Consider the following 25,286-nt stretch of genomic DNA (forward strand, 5'->3'; position numbering starts at 1 on the left):
GATTTTTCCCAACCCCAACTCATCATATTCACTTGGATCCTACCACGTTACTACAAAGTGCTGCTATTACTGAAGTGCAAATGGAAGATGCTGATGTACCTATGGAAGATGCACAGGAAACTGAGGTGAGATGTCGATAGTTACAGGTTAATGGAACATGGATTTTATTGTTATCGTCACAGACATTATTTTGTCAAAACACATCAAGACAAATATATGCCCATTTTTCAATTGTTCCACAATGGTTACGAACAATTTTTGGGTACTGGGTAATGTATTACAAGATTTATGTACATTGTAGAGCATTTTTTATAATTTTGTTTTTTTATGTTCAGTTACCAGCAAGTAACTTTTATTTTTATTGTATTATGCTATTTTGTCTCTGTTTAACGATTATTATCAAAATGTCAAAAAAATTGGTGTATACAATTAAGAATCCCCATATTTATTTGTCTTAGGATAGGGTTAATGAATTCTATTTCAGCCAAGTTTCCTAATTTCCAAGTGCTGTTCCATCACAGGTCGAAAATAGTTTTACATCAAAGTGGGAGAGAATGGACGATGTGAATCAACTAGGTAGGTTATTCATTGGATCGGTTGCTTATTAATTTGTAATTAAGTATTGTACCAGTTGTATTGTGTTATTTTGTGGAATAAAAATATATTTCTTAGGCAAAGGTAATGTACTTTTTAGAAATAACATTAATATAAGTATTTTCCCACGATAAAGGGTAGTTTGATGCAGTATGTGTTAAACTATTTTATATGTCATGTTCATTATTTTATAATATTCATTACATAGTTATTAAATTTAGATTACGCAACTTATTAGTTTTTAATGATATCAAGTGCCATTATTTATAAGAAATGTTGTTTTTCACCTATTTATTAAAAAAAAACTGTGTTATCATATTTAAATAAAATGTACTGCATACGTCTACAACCAGTCGATAACTGAATAAAAATAACGCGTTTCAAAATAATAACTACGTGATATTCATTTTATTGACGTATTGTTTCAGCGCGGCTCGACGGCACCAGCAAACCACTTCGACCGTCAAAGTTATCAATGGAAGACTACCTTCAGTTAGACGACTGGACTCCTAACCAGGCTAAACCTGGCAAGAAAACTGTAAGTATGCCTTGATTGAATTTATTGCTTTTGTTAAAATTATTGTTAGTGTTTGTTATACACTGAATTTTATTACTGCCTCGTCACATATATGGCGATAAGCTTGTGGAAATGTTTGCATCGACGCATCATTAACAAATTCTCGTAAGAAACGCATTGTTTATTCGGTTTAAACGTCCATACGTAATAATAATCGTTATTTTTAACTATGACTATACATATTTCGATTTTTTCGATTTACTTATATAATATGATTATTAACAAAAAAATGGTAAAATTTTTACCTTACTCTTTTAGTAATATTCTTTTGGGTTTGTGAGTTTTTACTTAACTCATGTCTTTCTCCAATTTACAAGGTAGTATTATTGAAGATTATTTTTTATTTAATTTAGTCTTATAGCATATTATTGTCATTGTCTAAGTAATGCATAAACTTGGACCGGTATCAGAAGTTAATTCCATGTTCCATGTATTATTTATTGTACGGTGTTAAAAAATATCGTCCTGTTTTAAGAAATATACAATTCACTTATCCGGATGAATCTCTGGTGTTTTTCTCAAAACAATTCATTCTCTACAAATGTTTTAATGTCAAGACATTATAATTAATATAAGCGGCGTTTCATTCTATTATAATTAAAACAGGTACGGTGGGCTGATATCGAAGAAAGAAGACAGCAAGAGAAGATGCGCGCCATCGGTTTTGTTGTCGGTCAAACCGATTGGAATCGAATGACCGATCCCACATTGGGGTCCAGCGCGCTCACACAGACTAAATATATAGAGAGAGTTAGACGCCATTGATGTGACATCTCTAGAATGTGATAGGAGCTTCTAGAATACGTTGACGCAAAATCTTTTACAGTAATATTATTGCTGTTCTATGCGCATTATAATTTTCAGCCTATGAATTTAAGCATGTTGTAATTAAGATATTGCTGTACAAAATTATTAAGATATTGTATATCGTTGAATGCACAGATTATCATTTGTGGAAAACAAATGATAAACGAATTAGAGTTTTGCGTCGATATATTATAGAATGCGTAAAATTATATCAAAAAGTAAAAATACTTTTTGATATATAGTGATCGTAGTGTATTTAATATTGGTGGATAGGGTTCAATATTTTTTTTTATATCGTTTCATATTATTTCTCATATTACTAATGTGAACATGACCTGTTAAAATGAGGTTTCATATTTATTGTGTTTTTATAATGCGGTCTGCAATAAAAAAGATATATATTTTTGCATCTCGAAAAAGATAATAGGAGCCTACTTTAATGTTAAGAAGTATTAAAGTTCAAAATATATTTTACTACCCAGAATCACTAGCTTTTCCCTATTTCATCAAGCATTATTTTGATAAATATTAGTATGAAACTATACATTATTTAGTATGATACATAGGAAATATGAAATAAAACAAGTTAAATATTTCTATAAGAAGAGATTCTTTTTCAAGTCATTCGTGTTATGCTCTACTTTATATTCTTACAATGGTACGTTAAATAAACTTAAAGTAACTGCATTTTGTTTTACTTCCTTATCCTTCACCAAAGAACGCGATTATTTCTTATCAAAGGCATTAGCGACCCCAGGGGTCCCATAATCGTTGTACTTATAACTATTTTTAAATTTCTGCGCGCTGCCTTGCGGTTCGTGGTCCGACGTTGTTATTTTCATTAAATGTTCATCTCGATCGATGATATCGGATGCCTTGGACGGTGCGGTATTTCTCATTCCGGATTTGTCCGTTTTTGTACGCGTTATTTTACCAATATTTTCGTCTCCCTCTTTTCCGGTCGACATAATCATTACTTGCGGGGTGCTCATTGCAGTCATGTGATCCTTCAGGCATTGTTGGAGGATGTGTAAAAAAAACAAAAACGCTAGAAGTGTTAGTGCTGACATTGCCGCGTTGCTTTTCTTATACTCGCCGCCACCACTAAAAAAAAAGTAAAAAATACTTATGGTACCGGTAAATTTTATTGAATTATACAAAATAAAAAAAGTGTTGAACCGTTTAATAAGATTCTATACTTACTATTTTGAAGGGGATACGTGCCCATGTGAATGTGATGCCGGCTCATATGTATAGTAAAAGTGTTGATCGTGTGTTGCGGGATATTCTGCGTACCTTTTTAATAATCGCGAGTTAATAATTGTGCTTAACTTTTCATGCAGAAGTTTTATTTTACGTACGTTTTACAAATTACTGATGCACGTTTTAAAAACAGACATTTTTAAAGTATGTATGTGTCATATATACATTATCTTACATATTAAAGTTAAAACACCTTATTAATGAGATCACTATTACCACTGAATCTTTATAAGGAACTAACCTCTCAACCATTTGCTTCGGCACTGTACCTATCTGTGGGATCAAGTTTGCCATCGTGCTGACACTTGGCACGTCACTATACTGATGACAAGGGAATACTGAGACATGCGCTTGCACATCTTCCATAGAATCATTGTTAATACGCTCTGATTGCTTCGATGTGCTTCAGATGTGTCAAGAATGATGATAACGGTATACGCAGTTGACACTCACTGATATGTGAAATTGCAATAAAAGACCATTTCTGTTTTATATTATATTTATTTTACAATCACAATCACACAAGGACGTCCTCAATCATACCATCACAATAATATACACAATATCAATTCTAAAACTATGAGGTGATATAAATTAATATTCATATCACACATTATAACATCAGTCGTTAATTACAAAATAAAAACTGGCGGATTTACAAAATAAATTTTTTGCCAATTTTATTGTATTCATGGACGGAAGCTTTCACTGGGGTACATTTTGTGGAATTTTAAATGTCTATGTTACATCTAGCAATAAGTTAAATAAATAAATAATTTAAATAAATTATGAGAACATGTTGTTTTATCTGCACTACGATGGAGTAAATTTTTAAGTTTTAACGCTGCAAAATTTTTGTCACATTATATTATCTTACTGATTTTGAAATTAATTATTTCACCAATTATAAAAAAAAAGTTGGATTTCTAATTTTTTGAATATAAAAATACGATTTGGTGGTGTTTCGAATTAACAATATTTTAGAAGAGATTACACTTCGTTGCATTGAAGATATAGTTCACGGCAATCAATGCCAGAACGACCGCGACGTCCAGCTTCATAGAATTGTTGGAAAGTACCGCTGGATTGTCTTTCCAAGACGAAACTTGCCGCATAACTGGAAATTTAAAGTTCCAATAAATACTTGACAATATTTTAATGAACTATTAATTATAAATTGAACCAATAAAAAAAAACTTACGTTCCCAATTGGCAAAATACGCTCTTAGGTCCAATATCAGCGGAACATTCATTATTGGCGTCGCACACGTATTTCTGGAGGCACTTGTCATCATTTGTTCCAAATGATCTTACATAGGTTTTCATCATAGCAATACCAGCCAGAGCGGCGTCACTGACTGAGTCTTTACGGCCCATGGACCGTGCGGTCAATGATCGATGAGAGAAGGATGTCTTCAAGGCATCAAGGAGATTTACCACGATATTTATGAACTGTATGAAAAAACAAAATGATTTTTATATAAAAGTTACACAAAATATAGACGAAGCGGCATTGAGTGCTGATATATAGCGCTATGTTATAGTCTACATGATTGTTGTATTATATGATCGGAATTTTTAAGTAAGGGTAGGAAGGGAAGGCGCCTACCTCTCCAGCCTGCTTTGCCATGGAAGCGACTTGGTCGGGATCTTTGGCACCGAGCACCGTCGACAGAACCGCAGCCAATATACTCTGAAGCAAGCGAGAAGCGACACCATATCCATAACCAAACTTTACTATTTACATTTGAGAGCCAGATTTACCTCAAAAGAATGTGCTAAAGATCACTTTTGAGATTCTTCTGACGTGCGGTGGGATAACGTTATAGGTATCTAATAGCTATGACTTGGATAACCTACTTATTAAGTGAGGAATAAAATGGAGGTGCTTTACAGTAATCGAATGCCAATAAATACGTAATAGTAAAGGTATAATAATATGCGTATCTACACGATGTTAGTGGATCAGTATGGTAAATATAAGTGTTGATGATTGTTGTTTTTGTACAATAAACTTGTAATTTGCATTTTTACTACTCTATGTGTGAAACCATGCGTTGATGTTTTATATAATTATGTATCTTACCTGCATCGGTGAAGATCCGTTATCGACTTTGTCAATACCGTCGCTAGACGCTCCACCACCAAGAATGGCTGTTAAAATTTTAAGACCCATCGTAATAAAATTGGCCCAAGGCGATACTGGTGCGGCTTCAGTATCAATGTTGTCGCTCTTATTGGGTCCAGTGGTGCCAGGATTGAAAATCATTTGCATTATCATACCTGTAATTTTTAAGTACCGTTATGTTAAAAAAATATTTGAAATGACATTGATACTTATATGAAAGATAGATGAACCTAAGCGTTAACCAAAAGAAAGATATGTGAAACCCACCTAACATATTGGACCACGAAAATCCGCCATCAGAAATAGAATTGTTTTGTATTTCATCGATATCATCGAGGGCTACTTTTTTAAGAGCGTTGGGTTTTTCGGCAAACTTTCGTTCTTGAGCAATCTGTTCATGAGGTAAGGGTAACGAGTTGCTATAATACTGTGGATTTTGTGTTCTGACGTTACTGGTCGCCTGAAAAATTAATAAATAATTATTCTGCAATCGTTATTCAATATCATATGCAATATAATACATTTTCGTTCGTTCATTTTATTCGTTCAATTTGTTGAGGTACAAGAAAAAACTCTCGGTTAAGCTTTTTCGCTTTTGAAAAATTCACACTGAAAATACCCGTTTCTTTGCTTCCTTAGATATTACATCCTCTTACTCTTACTCGACGACCGAGATGTTTTTTAATTCTCGAATTGAATACTATTCTACTCGTAAACATTACTTACTGGTGTTTATTAATTATATAAAATTTCAACTTACTTGTGAAATGAGAGGTGCATGTTGTTGCGGATATGCCAATGTGTGAAGAATTGCCGACGAACTGATAAGGGCTAAAAACGCCCACCCGGTCATCTTTTGATGCATCCTGCTGACAAAGTGTCGGTAAGTTAATTAAATGCACATCAAATCGAACTCAAAATCGTATAATTTGTGAAATGACTAGTTTTCTTTAATTGTGCTCTTCATTCGGACGCCGATTAGAAAGTGATCTGATGAGCGATTCGCGCGGATTGATTGCCTGTGTTTGGACCTGCTCATAGAAAGTGGCCCCTCTCGTCGCATTCACATTTTACGAGGATGTTGAGACTTGAAACTAATTAGAGGATGTTCGTTCAATTAATATAATTACCCGAGTAGAACTATTAAATAAAGTGACGGTTAAGCCGGTCTCTTCATTATGTAACTAAATTAAGAAACTAACTTTCTATTTGAAGTGGGACAAAAGCGCATATCGATTATAATTATTATAATATTTATAATACGAGATACGCGTGCGGTCTTCTAGTCTATCCGGTATGGAAGTGTGTTAGCGGTTTGACCGACTATCGGATACAGGTGACCCGGTCTCTAACTGTAGTTTGGATGTCACCTCTCGCACCTGCGTTAATAAGGTGTTAGTTATATAAATTGACGCAAATGTATGGTTGTAACGGTCGTTGCACCTAGATTGTACACTTTCTATGACCGATATTTTTGTTCATATTACGACAAATATTTAGGCGATACTTTTCTGATATATATATTTTTATCGCGTTATGTATTTACGAGTTTTGTTTAGCAGACGTGTTTCACGCGTTTTACCGGTCTTCGGTGACAGTAAGCCGGCGAGATTCTCTCGGGAGAAATTACTTGCCGCAAGTCATATAACGCTTGCTTATGTTTTATGTATGCTGCGCAACATAATTGGCAAACTTTACGCATAAACTCGTTTCTATAGTTGTGGTTTGTTAAAGCTTTCCTAAACCAACAATGATTCATTTCCATGATATGTTTAAAAACTATATCTAATAATTATTATCATTCCGAAGTGGCAGCGTTAGGCCGGAGAAAGCAGGAAATTGCATTGGAAAATCCTAATTGTGCATTCGAATGAGTGTAAACTAATCTATTAAGGCTTGGGAAATAACGGGCATTTAAAATAATGTTATATAGCTTGAGGGTTTTTAGTAAAACGCTATTAACATTTTTGTAAAGAAAGTGACATCGCTTTATAATTGAATTAATGTGCCGTAACTGCTTGGCCTAGTAACCTTGTACGTTAGTGTACTCATTATAGCGAATTCAAATTTTACTTTCGGTAAAACAATTTTCATACTTTGTGATCCGTGACTTCAAACGTTGTTTATTCTAATTAATTGGTTCTATTAAACTTCAGTGATTGTTTCGTCCATTATTTGACTACATTTTATCGTGAAGAGCTACAAAATTCGACTCTAGTGGTTAGTTATATAAAAGTTAGCAATCATAATAAGTCACTTAAAGAATAAAATAACATATAAACGTTTTCAATGATTATCAAGTGTGTAGCAGAATGCGACACGTAAGCGAAGCTGGGCGAGGCAAACATGGCGATAGGTGAAAGCAAAGACGGCCGGTCGCGTGTGCGCTACTACCGTGCAAGGTTAACGTTTTTCTAATTTCGGAGCGAGGGCCCAACCTGTTGTACTTAACTTTCAATAGAAAACCACCGTAGAAAAATTATCGCGAACCTAACTTGTTGCAGTTCCCATGGACATCATTATGATAAATGTTTCGAGCCAATTTTAGCGATAACTGTATTTTTATAACTTTTGGGTTACCACTGCTGTCACTAAAACATTCTTGTTCAATTATGGCGCTGTTCTTTTAAAATTGTCTGTTTAAATTAGATGTAAAATGTTTAAGGTATATGAAGAGGATTGCATAACTTTTATTATAATGTTTTTAGACTTCGCTTGCTCGTTGACCGGTCCATCGGAGCCCGCTTTCTAAAACCGCGCCGTCTTCTGTGCGTGTTTCGCACGCGGATGTTAGCACGGGCTTGGTAATCAATAATTTATTCATCATACAACAATTTACACAGATATCTTACTATAAATAAATATAACTAATACGATGAAATTTTGTTTTATGTTTATTTAATATATAACTGAGCCATGTTTCTAATAAGTATTTAAGATGTTAGCCGAGGTGCACATAAATTTAAAATTTCTATAGTAATAAGTTTATGTGGTTACATTTAAGGCGAAAAATATCAAGTAAATGATTTTTTACGAGTTTTTATTTGTACATACGAGATGTGTTGTTTTATTTGGACCATTAGTTTTTACACGGCATGCAACGAATGCCATTGAATGTTCCACAAACGCAATCTATGGATGCGTGCGTTTCTTATTCAAACCGTTACATTGCTCTAATGTTCTCGTTTTTAACTCAACGGTTAATCGAGATGTATATGGTCTATCGATGTTTTAATCGACTACCGTTTGCCTCCAATACATGATATTATTTAAGTCGCTGTGTGCAACTAAATTGTATGGTCGTGTGCGAAATTTGTAAACACGTGCCTTGGAAGTTGCGTGCCGTTAAGTAAATGCATCACGTTTGTCTTTTCATTTCCTATGTAGATCAATTAATATTTAAAAAAATAATGTTGTCGATAAAACAAACGCGTTTCCCAAATAACGTGTGATGTTTAAAGCTCGTTAATGATGGCGTAGCTTTCACAAACAAAAGTTCATTATCTTTTAACGGACCGTGGACTCGATTTCATTTTTTTCATACAGGATGCAAGTGAATAACCTATAATTTTTGTTTGAAAGGTGTTGGTTACTCAACACCGCGACGCCGGCCGGTGAATGACTGGACCTCTCACAACGTCACAACTTTCACTTGAAGTTTTTTGGGTATTAATAAAACGACTCATAATAATCCCAATGATACCTATTCATAACGTGGTACCAAGATAAGATTGGCTTTAAATGATTTATGAACTTCGATTAGAAATTGAAGTTCTCGAAAGTCGAATGTATTTCCGAACCAACAGAATTTAACGAACTTTGCTGTGTTATTACACTATTACTATCTAGTAGTACTTATTATGAAATTTCTACTTTTAGGTAGGTATGTTGAAGGTTTTAACGATTGTTGAACTTTCAACGTTTAGGAAAAAATCCATTAGTTTCCAAAAGGTTTTCTAAGATTTTTATGAGAGTTTGTCAATATATTTCATTTCTATCGATCTACAAACAACGGTAAATATTCAACAATAACGTGTTGTTAGTAATCTCATTTATAAACTTGAACTTACTATTTTGTTTATAAATCAAATAGATTCAATTTATTTCTGCTCCATTTGCGGATTCGTTTAATTATAAGCGTAAACCGTTAAGATTGTAAACTAACCATTATAAAATAAATCAATGATTATCAATGGTTTTCTATGTATTTGATGTTTGACTTTAATATTAAATTCAATTTACACACTGACATTAGTGGGTATGAGTATTTTCAAACAATCTATATAATTTTTGATTTTAATTTTGATTATACTATTTTACCACTGGAATAGTATGCATAATAAATGAATAAAAAACATTGTTGTTATTTATGTATATGTCCTTATCATAAATTTACTAATCGATATGAACATCAATCACTTGTACGATCGAAGATATTCAACTACGTTCTATGAAGGTAGCATTAAACATCAATGAATGAACGAATAGGTCATTATTACCATCGTATCAATTAGCAAAAAGAATTTTGTACTAGGTGCCTACTTAATATGTTTGATAGGATGGTGTGGATAAATGTTTCGCAAAATTTCTTCTGTTGTACTCAAGACCATATCCAATTCAGGGTCCATAATGCGTTTTCACATTTTAGAAAGTGAAGGTTTTCATTTACATGTGAGTACATAATATGTTGGCGAGAAGAGCTGAACGAATGTTGACGACACTATAATTGCTGTAGAGAATTCGTGACTCAGTTGCGTTTTGTTTGGCAAATTTCATCCGATTTGCTTCTGTTCAATTTGAAGATAATATTTGCGTATGGTGTTCTGATGGTCTTTTACTTTCTCCACGCCTTTTTGAACATTAAATTTGTTCTTTTTACTTTCTAACAGACATACACTTTGTTTGTGAGCTTGTAACTCGGCCTCATTCTTAAAGTTTTAGTGCTCAATATAAGAAAATAATAAAAAAAAGTGTAATAAGTAAAGAATGTACATATAAATAAAAAAAAACTTAATATTTTTAAGTCGTTAATAATTAACTTATAATTTCGCATTCGTTTATAAACAATAAGTGTTATACAATTAAATTATACATTTCCTCTCTACAATTTTTCATTTAAATTTATGTAACTACTAGATAATATATGAAAAAAAAATCGAAATATAGTTACAGAAATGTAATAAACTTTCACTTCATAGAGCTTAAATCTGTTGATATGGGATCTATTATTGTTAAATAAATACATAAAAATGTACAAAATATTAGATTCACAAATGCTTACACCAATAATCACTAGTGAAACACTGATGAAAGGATGCACGCCACGAGAAATCAGCATCCCGTCCTATTACTTTCACAGGGTTTTCTTCGCACGTTTTCACTCGCACTCCCAGAAAAATGAGCTACTCCAAAAATCTCTTACCTTATCTCCAATTAGGTTAGCACTGAAATCACTGAACACTGTCTTCCACGAGGTAGCTATCACCGGAGAAAGTGCGTGTGGCTCGTGCGGAGGTTTGACTTGCAATGAGTGTTGCGCCTTGAACTTCACATTATATATAGGATGACCCAGTTACTGATAGCTAACTGTGCTACCTGGTCCGTCTGTCATGTCCAACCTGTTGCATCCCGTTGTTCAGACGCTCTGCTCCCTTTGGACCTTACCAAGGACACTAGAACGAATTCACACCGACAACAGTCCTCCTTAAATGGGACATTTAAGCGAAAAACTAATAGACGTTTGTATTGTTTCAGGTACCATCACATTTAAAACTGAATGTGGAACTGGTATGTACGATATTTCCTATGTAGTTAAGTAGAAGGATGGCATTTGTAATGATATATATAAGGTGCAATTAAAACCTACCTGTCTATAAATATAGGCAAGATAGATGATTTAACCTTTATGATTTTATCTAGGTCATTATTATTAAAATAGACCAACTCTTTCGCAGACCAATCCTATTTCGTTTGTTTGATTTTTGATACCTAACGTTATTTTAGTTAGGTACCTACCTACTTAACAAAGTTTGCACTTAGTTATCGAGGTTACCATTTTCTCAAAGTTATGCTCTTGTTTTGCAACTTGTTTCCTATCTATTATAAGTATTTGCTTTTTATTTAGAGTTTCGACTGCGTTCTACAAAAACATAGAAGCTAATCTATTTGCTTCTAACATACTTTACGACATTTTCACTGAAACGTAAACAATTGCTCGTATTGTTATATTTTTCTCAGAAAATTATTTTAGTCTCATGGAAATCAAAGCAACGCGATGACTTGAGGCAATGGCCTAAAAGCATCAGTTTCCCATGACTAAGGCAGACTCATTGTCAAGTTCAGATAATTAGTTCTTTTCATATTTCAGACAACCTGTCTGGACGGCAAGCTATTTCTTTTATATATATTTTTTGGAAATGTATTTATTTTATGTATGTTAAACGGAACTATAGCTATTTCCGTAGAATTTTGTTTTTCAGAGACAACTTAGCTAATTTATGGTCGCACTGAATTATTATCTCTTGCCGATGGTAAAGGAAATCAGCAGATATTTTGTACAGTGGCAGACCAAAAAGAAATGATCATAACACCACCATATTATGACGTAAGTAGCTGAAATTTCATTCATTCTTTCACGGTTTGTTTAATATTTCGACTAAATAGACAACAAAATCATTTTGCTGTATAAGTTAGTAAGACTTGTAGATAATTAAGAAAAGTTTCTAATCACGAATTCCTCATCTTTGCAGGACAAAAAAAGTATGACAATTTTTTCGGCTAGTGTCTTAATTCTTGCAATAATCAAATTCCTCATTTACAGGTACTCGAATCATTACACTACTTCCAACATAAACGTCAATGCAAGAATTGGCAAATGATAAGAGTGTTTTTAAACGTGAGTAAACTAACATTGATTACTAAAACGTTTTCTTAATACCAAAACAAGTGGCGCGGGATATAAACTGAACATTAAAAAGTGTATTAGTCTTACTTCCTACTGGATAAATCTTACATTTCCATTAATAAATGTTATTTAAGCAGGTAAGTACACTACACAGTCTACATACTGTCACTGTACACGCTGAAGCGGGCAAAAACAAATCAAATAGATAAAATACTGGAATAAAAAGTAGAACTAGACCTAAATTTTGTAGATTGGAAATAAAATCGTATCTTGACCGCATATCACTATTGTATGTGTTCGAATAAACCTTCGAATGCTTTAATTTCATACTTTGGTAAAGGATATGTGGATAGCTAAATGTTTTTCAATATCGGATTGAATATTATTGCTATATATTTTTAGGTTATAATATTGAATTATAACCTAAAAATATAGAGCTTCAAGTCGTGTTTAAAAGTTGGCTAGCTTGCCCCACTTGCCCCACACTGGTCATGCAAAAGCACGCTGCTAAATGATTTCAATTCTGATAAAAATGCATGGTTTGCATCTAGGTACTTATTTGCAATATTCTTAAAGATAAATATACTATGTAATCTGTGCCACAGTAGATAATCTATGCTTCAAAATAAAGCGATATTTTTAAAATATACACTCTTTTATTTTCACATCCAATAATATAGGTACCCAAAATGATAATGGCTATTGAGTTTGAAATATTTTTTTGACCAAAAATCTAAAACACCTTCATTTTTTAAAAAAAATGCTTAAATGGGGAGGAACTAACATAAAAAAAAGAATCATCATAATCGGTTAATCCAATCGGTAGTTCTGATATCTGTTTTTTTCTTTTCATTTTATTTTTGTAAAAATGTCAAATTTAAAGTAGCGCTTGTTCATCACCATATAAAATGATATAAACAAACATAAACAGGTTTTTCTATTTCTAAACCATTGAATTACAAATTCATAATGGCATGTGTTTTACTTACCGTCAAAATGACATGTTGAAAACATTCTGATTAAACTTATACATAACTTATAATTACTCCTTGGTTGTATAATGACTTACTTGTGATATCAATGACTCACGAGGATACAGGCCTTGAGCGAAAGTAAAGACTAATAATCACCAAAACAATGATTCATTTGATTGCTATGTTGCTAAATCTTATAGAAGTGTGTTTGGTAAGGTAAATAGTTGGTGCAAATGCATATAATTAATTGGTGTTTTTAACAAACCCTAAAATAGCAATACTTTACCGAGAAACTTGGCACTTTAAGATTTAGAATTGGATAAGTTCGGAAGAAAACTTCGAGAACCCTGCTAGAGTTCAACTTTTTGCTAATTAAAAAAATACATATATCTACTATATATAAATTTGCTGTAGATTTCTAAACAATCTCCGAAGGATAACAAAACTCTTCAGTTTCAGATCAACACTGAAATTAACTATGCGCATGATACTAGCTATGCGCATGTAACAGCGTAAGTGCAAATTGAAGTAGATATATCTTAAGTGTAGCATATAAATACCTACATACCACTGTCTTTTGCATTGCATTAAGAAGAACAACATAATACAAACACGAGTCAACAACTTTCTTTTCGGGGAATTCCGCTTTTACAGCAATATAACCCATCAACGTTTCAAGTTTAATTGAGGAAAATATAAAAAAAAAATTGTTTTAATTATTTATTATGTAATATGTAAAACTGTCTGCTCTTACCATTCGATCAAGTTTGGAGATTGTAAGATCCTTGTTTGAAACTACCTCGTTTATAACAAATTGCATTTCATACAAAGAAGCAAATAAATTTGGTGTAGGGATCTATACTAAAATTAGTAAGGGAGTGATCCCTTTTTATGTATATTTTATTAGCGAAGTACTAAATTTTAATTTGTTGACATGTTTTGTGCAGTGATTAGGTACCTACTAGATAAATTGTAGTAGGAACAAATTGGACTATGTTACAACTCTGCCTATTTGAGGATTATCCTACTAATATTATAAATGCGAAAGTTTGTAAAGATGTGTGTGTGTGTGTGTGTTTGTTGCTCTTTGACGCAAAAACTACAGCACCTGAAAATTTGGTAAGTATATAGCTGAACAACTGGAATAACATATAGGCAATTGTTTATCCCGATATTCCTACGGAATACGGACTTACGCGGGTAGAACAGCGGGGCGCAGCTAGTATATGGATAAAGTTTTCTCCATTAACATAGAATTTATTACATTATAAAAATGGAATAATTGTTATTATATAGCTAAATAATAAAACAGATTTTACTCATTGATATAACTCATTGTCAGATTAAAATAATATTGATATATAAACTGTTGTCACACGTGTGTGGAGTGAACTAGTAAGTAGGTATACCAAGTTTCTAAATTATCTTCAATTTACACTATACTTTGAAGTTGCCTCTAAACCAGCGCAGGTTATAAGTATATATACCTACCAGCATTTATTTGTCAATTTGCATCTACCTATAGCGATCATAACTGTAAACTTGAAATGTGAACAGCTTTCTTGCAGAAAATACGGATGAAAATCGAAGTCTATCATTTATGTAATCAATAGATACTGCACAGGGAGATAGCAATTGATTTTGCCGCTTCATGTTACTTGCTTGCTTGTAAATTGCAAATTACCTTATCCTTCTGTTCCTATTTATATTTTAATGCGACTAGCGTTGTATCCGAATTTATTATTAAAATATGGACTTATTCCTCATATTTTAATTTTAAACTACTGAAGTATAAGCATTTAGGTTAATAATCAATAATTTAATTAAAAAATTGATCAATTAAACTGATGCAAAAATATATCAAAGGTACCACCATTATTATTATTTACAATCCGCCTAGATTGTTTTTAAAATATCTATTATCTTATGAAAGTTACATGTTTCAAAGATCATAACAATGGAATCATATTTACTTTCTTAAGCAATTTTCTCGATAGCGGATCTTAAAAGAAAGCATTTCATGATAAGCAGAACTTAGTCTTGACACAATTGCTATAATTTCTTAATATTCAAAAGCCAAACGGCTACTTTTTTCTTCCTATTAAAATTGAAATATGTTTATTTTCATTGTATACATTAACAGTAAAAAAAAAATGATAAAGATTGTAACAAAGTATTTTGTATAAAATGGCGGCTATAAGCCATTTGATAATATATAGCCATAAAAATAATTAATGACAATATATTGGTATGTTAAAATATATAAAGGTACCCTTTAGAAAAACGCTGATATTTTTGTACACTGAAAACCACAAGGGGCAAAGACACCCAAAAGAGACAAGAACTTGATACATAACTCTGTTGTAATCATTTCATTTAAGTTTATATTTATTGAATTCTTCACATAAAAATAATGATTCATTTCACTACTCATATTCTTTACCTATCGTATCTAAGACGCAATATTTTATTCATATAATATGGTCTTAAAAAACGTTGACAAACATTGGCGTTCCACAACAACAGTTTAGAAAGAGAAATTGAAACAAATGCCTCCAAAATAATACAGTTAACAGAATAATATGTTTTCGAATAAAAAAAATGATGTAAACAAAAATGTTATTGAGTGTGAGGTTAGAGTGGGTCAGTAGGGGCAGCGAAATGTTAGCTTTCGTTATTATGGTTCGTCCACACACTTCGTGCAAACTTGATGTAGTATGCATCCACTATCCACTAATACATATTCTTTCGTATTATTCTCCATAACAGCTACAGGCTAGCTAAAGGGTAATATGTACGAATGTTTATATAATAACTAGCTGACCCGGCAAATGCTATTCTGCCTTATTCTTATCATTTAGGGGTATGAAACTTTGGCCGATTCTCAAACATACCCAATATGCACACAAAATTTCATAAGAATCGGTCCAGCCGTTTCGGAGGAGTTTAGTTACTAAAATTGTGACACGTGAATTGTATATGTAAGATTAGTAATTATTACTGTAAGAATAATTAGGATTACCCAGCCATCGTTTCAATTGTTTGAAGATTGGTAAGTGGTCGTTACGTTTGGTTGATTACAGGCCAGCATGCATGCACATTGCACACTGAGGTTTGTTCGACTATATTGATAGCCAGTCCATAGCATTGTGTGGCTGAGCTATTACTGGTCATTGGCCAGCCGTTATCGGGTTACATCGACCTACAAGGACACGCCGCATTCCGATTGTCATAGGCCGTGAAGGATTGTTAGTTTGTATAATCTCATTTGATTACCATCGACCTTTGGTGTTAACCAATATTTGAACATTGTAAAGATGACTAAACCTTAATTTTTGGAGGGTGAAATTGTAGGTACTGAGTTAGGGTGTGTTGTTCAGTCTCTAAAACATGCAGTTTCTCTATAAATCAGTTAATATTAACAAATATGATGTAAATTGTAATGATGGTAGTTATCTAAAGAGTAGATATTTAATATTTAAGGGCCACCACAATTTCACTAATAAGAACTATATTTTCTCCAAGTTCATCAAACAGTCAGTGTCATGGTATAGAAAGTGAAGCTTGATCTAAATGTGAAGCAGAACGCATCATTAGTACTTATTTAGGTATATAAAGAAAACAAACTTATGACAATAAGCTTTCATCGTGCTATTATAGTAATGGATTTATAACCGCCAATAAATGCTGTTGCTCTGCTGCCTTTTCTTTAATTCACGTCTTAATTTAAAGGATTTAAACACTTATTTTTTAGACCCACATTAGAAACAATTTTAAAAATTAAAAAAACACGACGATCGACTATGCTAGGTACTAGACTTGTGCTCAGTGGCGTAGCTAGGGGGACAAGGGCCCTGGTGAATAGGGAAAGAATCGGGCCCTCCTCCCCTCTTTCCGCCTACCTCCCCTCTTTCAAAGCTGAGGTTAGAGGGCCCCCTGAGCTCCGGGGCCCTGGTGCACTGCACCACCTGGCCATATGATAGCTACGCCACTGCTTGTGCTATAGGCGATCGATGCTTTACACTTCATGAGACAGTGACAGCGTTATAAAGTGAGTGCAAGTATTAGGTACCTACCTATTTTCCACGAAAGAATTACCTAGCTTGGGTATATTATTATAATTATTATTAAACTGCAAATTTTTTCTCCTGCTACCAGGATTCGCGAATGAAGGCTAGACAATACACGAGAAATATTTAAATATAATATTCCCCAAAAAAATAAATGTCCATAGCATCTTTGAAGTTATTTACCTGCTCCCTATATGAGGAACCAATAGATGCCTACTACAAGTAATTTATATATTATAATAATATTATATGTACTGAAACAATTCAACAAATAAACATATTTTATATGTTCTGAAACAATTCAAGGTGATGGGGATAGGTAATAGATGTGAATTTAAAAAAAAAAATTACCGATACGATACCAACTATCTTTATACCCGCTTTATTGTAATGCAACTTTATCTTGTACCTGTATATTTTTATGTAAATAATTTTAGAGCAGCATGAGGTCAATGATCGTAATAGTTGACTTTTGTTTTAAATTCGGTTGTTTTTTTTGGCCCAGCCGTGAGACAGATGCACTTTCTCCGCGAACTTGACCAACGTGAAAATGTCCATTATTATAATCTTTCGACTAACTGTCAAAGCTCTTGATTTACCTTGATTGTAATTTCGGAACGAATTCTTCAAAGTTATAGTATTTTCATCGTTTGTATGAAATTGAAGAAATGCACTTTAGATACACATGAAAATTTTGGGAAAGATTTATATGATAACTTTCTCAAGAAGTACCGCAATGTCCGACTTATATTAGGCTTATAATAAATGTAATATATTTTGTATAATAATATCTACTTCTGTATGTAGATATATGTAAAGATATGTTAATTAACAATGGAATATAAGTGTCTAAAAGTTTATAAGTAGAAATTGCCCTATATAAATATCTTTGGTACAGGGTACTTATTTTCCTTCTTTCGGTCGATCTTTCGATCATTACAAATTCTTAAAATAAAATAGTAGATAGCTTAGGAATGTTCTTGCTACGTATATTATTAATATCACAGCAAAATATTGTTTGAACTTTACCTATATACTTATATAATCATTGATAAATAAGCATAGCGTTTTAAAACCCCTCAAACAAGAAAGAGTCTATCCTGCCGGCGACATTTTTAATTTATCTCCCTGAGTATTAAATTTCACTTTGATACGATAAACGCAATTGAAAGACAGCTCTGGAGGAAAAGAAGTGTTAATTATTTTGACAGAACTTTCTTTGCTTATTTGCTTTATTATGCAACTCCACTCTCTGTGATTGCATAGCACCGATTATTATCTAATTGTTACATCACATTTTCTTAACAAAAATCGTTTATATTGACATGCTTAAATTTACGCTTTGACATACCTTCTTTAAATATTGATACAGCAGGGTTTTATCACGCTTTTTAAATTTCGCTCCGGTTATCACTTAGCTAATTTTATATAAAAATTTTGTATCTTGTCTATAATTTAGGTATATCTGTAAAATGTTTTGTTGATATTGCATAGATTGAAGAATATAGTATAAACCCTAATCAACATAACTATACATATTATGTTCTTTTATGACTTATATGGGGTTGTTACATGCCGCCTATTAATAAGTTTTTGCATAGTATTTATGTGACTATCTAAAATATTGTATGGACAATTGTGTAAACATATGTACAATGAACAATAGTGCGTTGTTCTATTGATATGTTATGGGATTTGTGTAAAATGAATAGTTTTCTTGAAGCAATTAAAGTATAGACACATACCTAAATAATGTAAATTGGCCATATACACAGTCGTATAACATAGATACAAGTCCTTTTAAACTGTGCCATTAAAACATTAGTGTTCATTATTCTCAGTGAGTACTTATCTAAATAATAGGGAACAAATATTGCGGATTATATATAACTTGCATTCGATTCATTATCATCTCACAAGAAGACAAATTGCTTTTTTGATTATTTATTAAGGTAGCTAGCATCCTTTTATTAACAAGAAAAACCCTATTTCTCACGAGCCACGCAGTCTCACATCGCAGTCATTATGTAATAAAAAAAATCATTAGACACCCACGGTCATTGATCTTTATTATGTAACGTTATGGCAAAGACTTCGATACTGATAACCGTTTACATATATTATTTGTAAGAGGTAGCTACGTGTTGACTGAGTAAAATTGGAAAGTTGATTGTTTTTATGTAACTGGAACATGTTTGTACTAAAGGTAAGTTTTAGACTAAGAATGAACGAACTATGTCTATGAACTTCGAATGGATGAATGCTATATATACTACTAGTAATAAATATATGGCTTAAATATTGTAGAATGTGTGTGTGTACGTGAGTTGTAGGGTGAAGTGTTTTTTAAGGTGTAAAGCCACAACAACACAACTAACACATTTTTATGTGGGGAAGAGAGAGCTATCAGTAAATATCGTAGATTCTTAATTTTTAATTCATTTTTATCTTTTGATTACGACAAATACCTATGGGTAATCCTGTCTTATATTAAGTATTACATAGTATATTTAATATTATGTCACTTTCAATTAAAGTATATTTTAATTTTACACGCTTTTTATTAGCTTCACCTGTATGTTTGTTTGTATGTTTGTTTGTATGTTTGTTTGTATGTTTGTTTGTAACCGACTTCTTTGGGCGCGATTTTGACCCACTTTAAACGGCCAGATTTCGTTCAAACTTTGTAGATTTATTGAGGACCGATGACAATACACTAATTTGATAAAATTATTCCATTTTTCAATTTGCAAAATATGATTTTTGTTAAAGCGTGTTTTTTAGTTTTTTTAAACTATTATTTATTAGAAGTGGAGGTTCATTGTAGAAAGAAGTTAAAAACGTGTGTTTGGTATCAGTAGGTATATTTAAAAAAGACAATAATTATAGCCGACAAAGAATGAATACAACATAGTTTTTGATGGCCGCAAGGAACGATTGGAGAAAGATTATCGGTATTAATAATATAAGAAATGGTACCACACAATTTTTTTATATGATACCGAAGTACAATAGACATACCATAGTTCATTCATTTAAATTGCACTCTTTAAACCGTTTCTCACAAAATTGACTCTTGCTGTTAAATTCTTCTCGTGACGGCAGATGGCGGTATAATGCACTCGGCCCTCCATATTCATTGTTTACAATCTCTTCGTTCCCAAACACAGCTTTTTGCATTTTGTTCACAAATGGAGTAATTTTACATACCAATAGCTGAATGCAACTAATATCTTCAGATTCCTGATCCCTTATAAGGTCTTCCAGTAAATCGGGCAATGACTCATTTTTCGCCGTTGCAAGGAGCTCTTGTAATTTCTTCGAGTTTTTATTTAACATCCATGTAGTTAGGTCATCAGAACGTTGTTGTCTATTTGGATGTTTTGGACCAGATAAAAAGGTTGTTATCTGAAAGTATTCAATACATAGTTTAGCCCTTTCTCTAAAATAAAACTTAAGTTATTTTAAAACCCTAAAATGTTATATTACAAGAAACACATTTAAGAGCTATTTGAACTAATATTATGAAGCTGAAGAGTTTGTTTGTTTGAACGTACTAATCTCAGGAACAACTGGCCCGATTTGAAAAATTCTTTCAGTGTTAGATAGCCCATTTATTGAAGAAGGCTATAGGCTATACATGTACCACGGGCGAAGCCGAGGCGGACCGCTAATATATAATATTTGGATATAAGAATCCAACACATGCCTCGTTATTCCTTCACTTTATACAGATGGCGTTAGTAGTGTAGGTATGATGATTGTAGTGGATTGAAATTGCATGTATTTAAGTTATTAATTTTATGAAAATTGCGTTTCCACATTTGAAATCAAATGGAAAAAAAAACAAACAAGCAAAGTCGTTAAAATCCATCAGCGTGTTTCATTGTTTTAGAAATATCAATAATTATGTCACACGATTATAATACACGTATTTTATTGTCTTACCATCTGCGCTATGAAAATCAAGGCGTTAACAGCAACAGCGCTGATTTGATTTGTTTGTAGTCCCAATAACTTGACCAAATGTCGCCATGGAGATAAAAGATTCGAGGATTCATTAACGTCATAACTATGCTCTTTGTCCTGAGAATAATTTTCTCCTGAATGTAAAGAACTCGTAGAAGGGTTATCATCATAGGCTGGATGCTTTCTTTGTGATGTGGGATTTTTCTTAGGTTGGAATGCGCGCACGACGAAATCCGCAACTTTCATGGCTATAGATTCTGATCCTGTAAGTATTAATTTAAAATAAATCGGTCAACAATTTATTCTTTGGATAATATTTGACCGAATTCACTAGACTTGAAGTGAATTATTTCTGAATCTGGATTACATTGTATTTTATACGACTGGATTGCACGTAATAATATTTTGATCATAATAAATATATCGATAGCTCTACACACTATAATATTAACTTTAATATTTTGTAGCTATATACCTAAATGATTTACAAAGAAATTATTAAATTGAAAAATAATAACTATAATATATATAGTTAAGTAGTTCAGTTTCTAGAGCAGCGTATACATAAAATATATGAAATAAATATGAAATAACTATATATCTTATTAGAAAAAGTTAAATAACTGAGTTTTCTAAATAATACCCAAATGGTGACTTGTCAAAATTAATATTCTATAATATTATATAATTCTATAAATTATTACTTTTTCTTACCCAAGAAATCTTGAGCAAACTTCATCCCATTGGTCAAATGATCAATCACACTATCACGTCTTAAATTTTGATCTCCGGAGGCAACGTGAAAAATAAGAAAAAATACCACAAGCGACGCCATCTTTAGACAATGCATGGCATTACAATGAGATCTTCAGCAATGCTTCGATTCTTGCACTAATGGCGAGCGAACCATCGCACCATAACATAATGAGGGGACTACAATACAGGCTGTTCTGTATATGTGAAAAAAATATACGAAAAATTTAAATTGATGTGTAAGATTTTTAAATTATTAAGAATACTTTGGAATCGGTTATGAGAGAACTTAAGTATCCCTACATGTTCTAAAGCGATAACAGATGGCGCTATCAGTGTGTATCTCTTGAAAGTACGTATAAATTGGACGATAGTCGATGATGGATTTAAATACAATTTTTTTGGATTTTTTTTGTTATTGCCATATGCCTGGATGTTTGGTATGTCTATTTTATATATAATGAGTTCATAGGTCCGTGTGGTGGAAGTAGTCATTGTGACCGTAGTACTATACACTCACTAATCTATGTGCCTCTTTAGTTTAGTAGTGAAAAATCCTCACTCCACAAGTATCATTAATATTAAGTAAGGGAATGTTTATTTTACGCAACACGTATACAAAATTCAATGATTAGAAACATACAAACATTGTAAACATTATTAAAAGATTTAGGTACATATTATGGTTCCTACAAGGTTAATCAATAATTGTTGGTCTCAAATTATTATCATTTAATATTATATACCAATATTTTTATTGGGTTTTGAACCTTTTTATAATGGAAATGAACTTAACTATAAATCCCGAATAAATTATAATACAAATTCTCTGATTTTTAAATAATTATTCTGAATTAATGCCTACGATTATTTTATACGATCATATCATTGGTACTTAGAAACTCAGCTACGTTCATTTATATTATGATTAATTTTAATGAGTCTATAAATAATTTAGTTTTGCAATAATTTTAGTTTATTTCACATAATTATGGGTTACAATACAAATTAACCAATTATATCAACCGTAAACTACAAACACCTGATGACACTACAAGAAAAGCCTTTTAAGCATATTCTTTTCAACCTACTTAAAAGTTGGTGGATTTTATTAATTAGACTGCTTTTTTTGGATTTGTTCATTCAGAAGTGTATACTGGGTGAACCGATTTTGATGATTCCTTTTATTATTTAAAAGATGGTAAACCTTCCGTGTGGTCCTATGCAAATTCAATTTTGACAATATGAAATTTGGTTAGATTTTATGAAAATTAATTACGAGTAAATGTAGAATATATTAAATCACATAAAGATGACAAAGGCAGAAATTATTGGTTTATCTGCATCTGAATGATTCAAGATCTAACCAAATTTCTATCTACCTCATTGCTTATAAAAACATTCAAATCTTTATTCTAATTGAAAAAATACATTAATTATTCTCTATCTATGTACTTTTTCATTGATGTGAGGTATATTCTAGCCTTGATTCTATCCGCCCTGGGATAAAATCGATTAAATATTACCTATTGCCTGTATGATAATTAGAACTCAGGAATAATGTAGCCTTCAACGGGTTGAAGAATTTTTAAAATCGGTAAAGCTTTTGAATTTGTCTCCTAAAACATAAAATGAAAATTATTCCTCTATATAATATTCATGTACGTAATATTCATTAAGATACTATAGCCAAAGTCATAAATGCAAATTATTCATGGATGATTAAAATTAACACGTATTTCACGGCAATCATACTGTAGGTACCTACAGTATTTATTACATAAGAAATGAGGAGGTAGATGCGTTTACCGCATTGTCATTATCATAATAAAAATAAAGCTTCACTATCTATTTAATCTTTGGTAAATACCTACTTCCATTAGTGTCTTATATAATTGTAAGATCGTTTGTCTTTTCAAAACTGAAATAAAAACAAGGGGGATATTGTAAGGAATTTGACATTGGTTTCTCTTAATTACTTTGCGTATTTAATGTCCATTTATTTACTTTTTTGCAGCCCACTAAATATATAAAATTCATAAAGATACAAAAATTTTGTTATTATTATGTTACTCTTACCCTTCCTCCCTCACTCTTATCTACCCTACATTCTCTCAAAATATTAGAATCCTTTACAATTGATGATGATCAACATAGTCATGGTATATAACGCCATGCGCGTTTTCATAAACTACGCTTTTAAACAACCAACATATTTTTTACCTACTAAGGTAAATAAAAACAGTTCAAACATTTTCCCGACTTATAAAGATTAATAGTGATACTAGCTGTATCCCGTTAGAGACCGTTTGTCTGTTGTGCTTAGCAGACCAAAATAATTCTTGTCACCAACGATGCATATTCACTCCTACAAGCCAGGTCCTACAATAAAAACGTCACTATGTTATCTGTTCTACTATTATTGCTAGCATGCAAAATAATATCAAGTGAAGTGACTACAGAAGTTCAATTATTGAACGAGTTGTCCATAGAAAAGTTATTGCAATTGAAAAATTCGTTTAAGGATATGACCACAGAATATTATAACACTACAGTTACTACACCAAGTTATATGGAAACTTTCGGAGCACAAGCAATGGCCATGCGAGCTCCGCCAATAAAAAGAGCTGACTATGAAGACGGGCTGCACAAAAAGGAAGGTAACAGTAAGTTAAGCAATATATTTTCAATGACAGTGACCACGTTAGCGTTTTTAGCCTTCGGTGGATATTTGTTATGTCTGATAGTACATGCAATGAGGGCGAAACATACGACCACGGCCGTGGTCACTCCACAACCAACGATATTTGTAAATGCTGGGATAAAGCGGCCACAAACGCAATTCGCATCATACGGTCGACGTAAAAGGCAGGTGGATGATATAACTGGAGTAGTTCTGCCGCCGGAAGAAATGTTTTCAGCATTACTGCAAGTATGTGAGGGTTATGCTAAATGGAATGAATATCATAATTGAATCATTATTTAGACTTCATATGCATGTTTGTTATGTAAAATTTTAAGGCTTTTTTCATTCTTAATTCTTTAATTCTTTAGTATCCCAAAAGGTTGTCTGTTTATTAATAACTTGTGCTTACATCTACTCCAATCTTGAGGTTCCTTCAGTACGATCGTCAGAATTATAAGAGTTCTATAGCGTGAAAGTGTTGATGTAATAACGAATAATATACATTTTGTAAATTCTTTCCGTGCTTTATTGCACGTTGGGAGCAAAATTGATCGCAGTAAT

At 32.3% G+C, this 25,286-nt stretch overlaps 5 protein-coding genes across 8 annotated transcripts; 2 read left to right on the top strand and 3 right to left on the bottom strand.

The window, feature by feature from the left end:
- The first annotated feature begins 6 nt into the window (after positions 1–6).
- On the top strand, positions 7–2,663 carry LOC119833105 (YLP motif-containing protein 1-like). Its single transcript, XM_038356989.1, has 4 exons — positions 7–125; positions 522–576; positions 1,023–1,132; positions 1,778–2,663. Exons 1-4 carry the CDS (start codon positions 81–83, stop codon positions 1,934–1,936), a joined length of 369 nt encoding a protein of 122 aa, XP_038212917.1. The 5' UTR covers positions 7–80; the 3' UTR covers positions 1,937–2,663.
- LOC119833104 lies at positions 2,570–3,644 on the bottom strand. 2 transcript variants are annotated; one of them, XM_038356988.1, is made up of 3 exons: positions 3,483–3,644; positions 3,182–3,274; positions 2,570–3,082 (listed from the first exon to the last, which is right to left on the bottom strand). In XM_038356988.1, the coding sequence occupies exons 1-3, from the start codon at positions 3,605–3,607 to the stop codon at positions 2,704–2,706; spliced, it is 597 nt and encodes a 198-aa protein (XP_038212916.1). In that variant the 5' UTR covers positions 3,608–3,644; the 3' UTR covers positions 2,570–2,703. The 2 variants fall into 2 exon arrangements, with proteins under 2 accessions (XP_038212916.1, XP_038212915.1); XM_038356987.1 differs by having other exon boundaries at positions 2,570–3,103.
- A 78-nt stretch (positions 3,645–3,722) lies between these two features.
- On the bottom strand, positions 3,723–10,921 carry LOC119833103. Of its 3 annotated transcripts, none has more exons than XM_038356985.1 (7): positions 10,792–10,921; positions 6,130–6,235; positions 5,637–5,829; positions 5,328–5,524; positions 4,851–4,934; positions 4,443–4,693; positions 3,723–4,358 (listed from the first exon to the last, which is right to left on the bottom strand). In XM_038356985.1, the coding sequence occupies exons 2-7, from the start codon at positions 6,232–6,234 to the stop codon at positions 4,232–4,234; spliced, it is 957 nt and encodes a 318-aa protein (XP_038212913.1). In that variant the 5' UTR covers position 6,235; positions 10,792–10,921; the 3' UTR covers positions 3,723–4,231. The 3 variants fall into 3 exon arrangements, with proteins under 3 accessions (XP_038212913.1, XP_038212911.1, XP_038212914.1); XM_038356983.1 differs by having other exon boundaries at positions 6,130–6,238; positions 10,792–10,917; XM_038356986.1 differs by lacking the exon at positions 4,851–4,934 and having other exon boundaries at positions 3,727–4,358; positions 6,130–6,238; positions 10,792–10,914.
- Positions 10,922–20,164: 9,243 nt separating this feature from the next.
- LOC119832900 lies at positions 20,165–22,141 on the bottom strand. Its single transcript, XM_038356719.1, has 3 exons — positions 22,001–22,141; positions 21,266–21,549; positions 20,165–20,725 (listed from the first exon to the last, which is right to left on the bottom strand). Exons 1-3 carry the CDS (start codon positions 22,134–22,136, stop codon positions 20,345–20,347), a joined length of 801 nt encoding a protein of 266 aa, XP_038212647.1. The 5' UTR covers positions 22,137–22,141; the 3' UTR covers positions 20,165–20,344.
- A 2,299-nt stretch (positions 22,142–24,440) lies between these two features.
- LOC119833053 lies at positions 24,441–25,013 on the top strand. The gene has a single exon (XM_038356924.1). It carries the CDS (start codon positions 24,441–24,443, stop codon positions 25,011–25,013), a length of 573 nt encoding a protein of 190 aa, XP_038212852.1.
- Positions 25,014–25,286: the final 273 nt, after the last annotated feature.

The sequence above is a fragment of the Zerene cesonia genome, chromosome 16, assembly GCF_012273895.1.
Source record: "Zerene cesonia ecotype Mississippi chromosome 16, Zerene_cesonia_1.1, whole genome shotgun sequence".
In the NCBI taxonomy this organism is placed as follows: Eukaryota; Metazoa; Arthropoda; class Insecta; order Lepidoptera; family Pieridae; genus Zerene; species Zerene cesonia.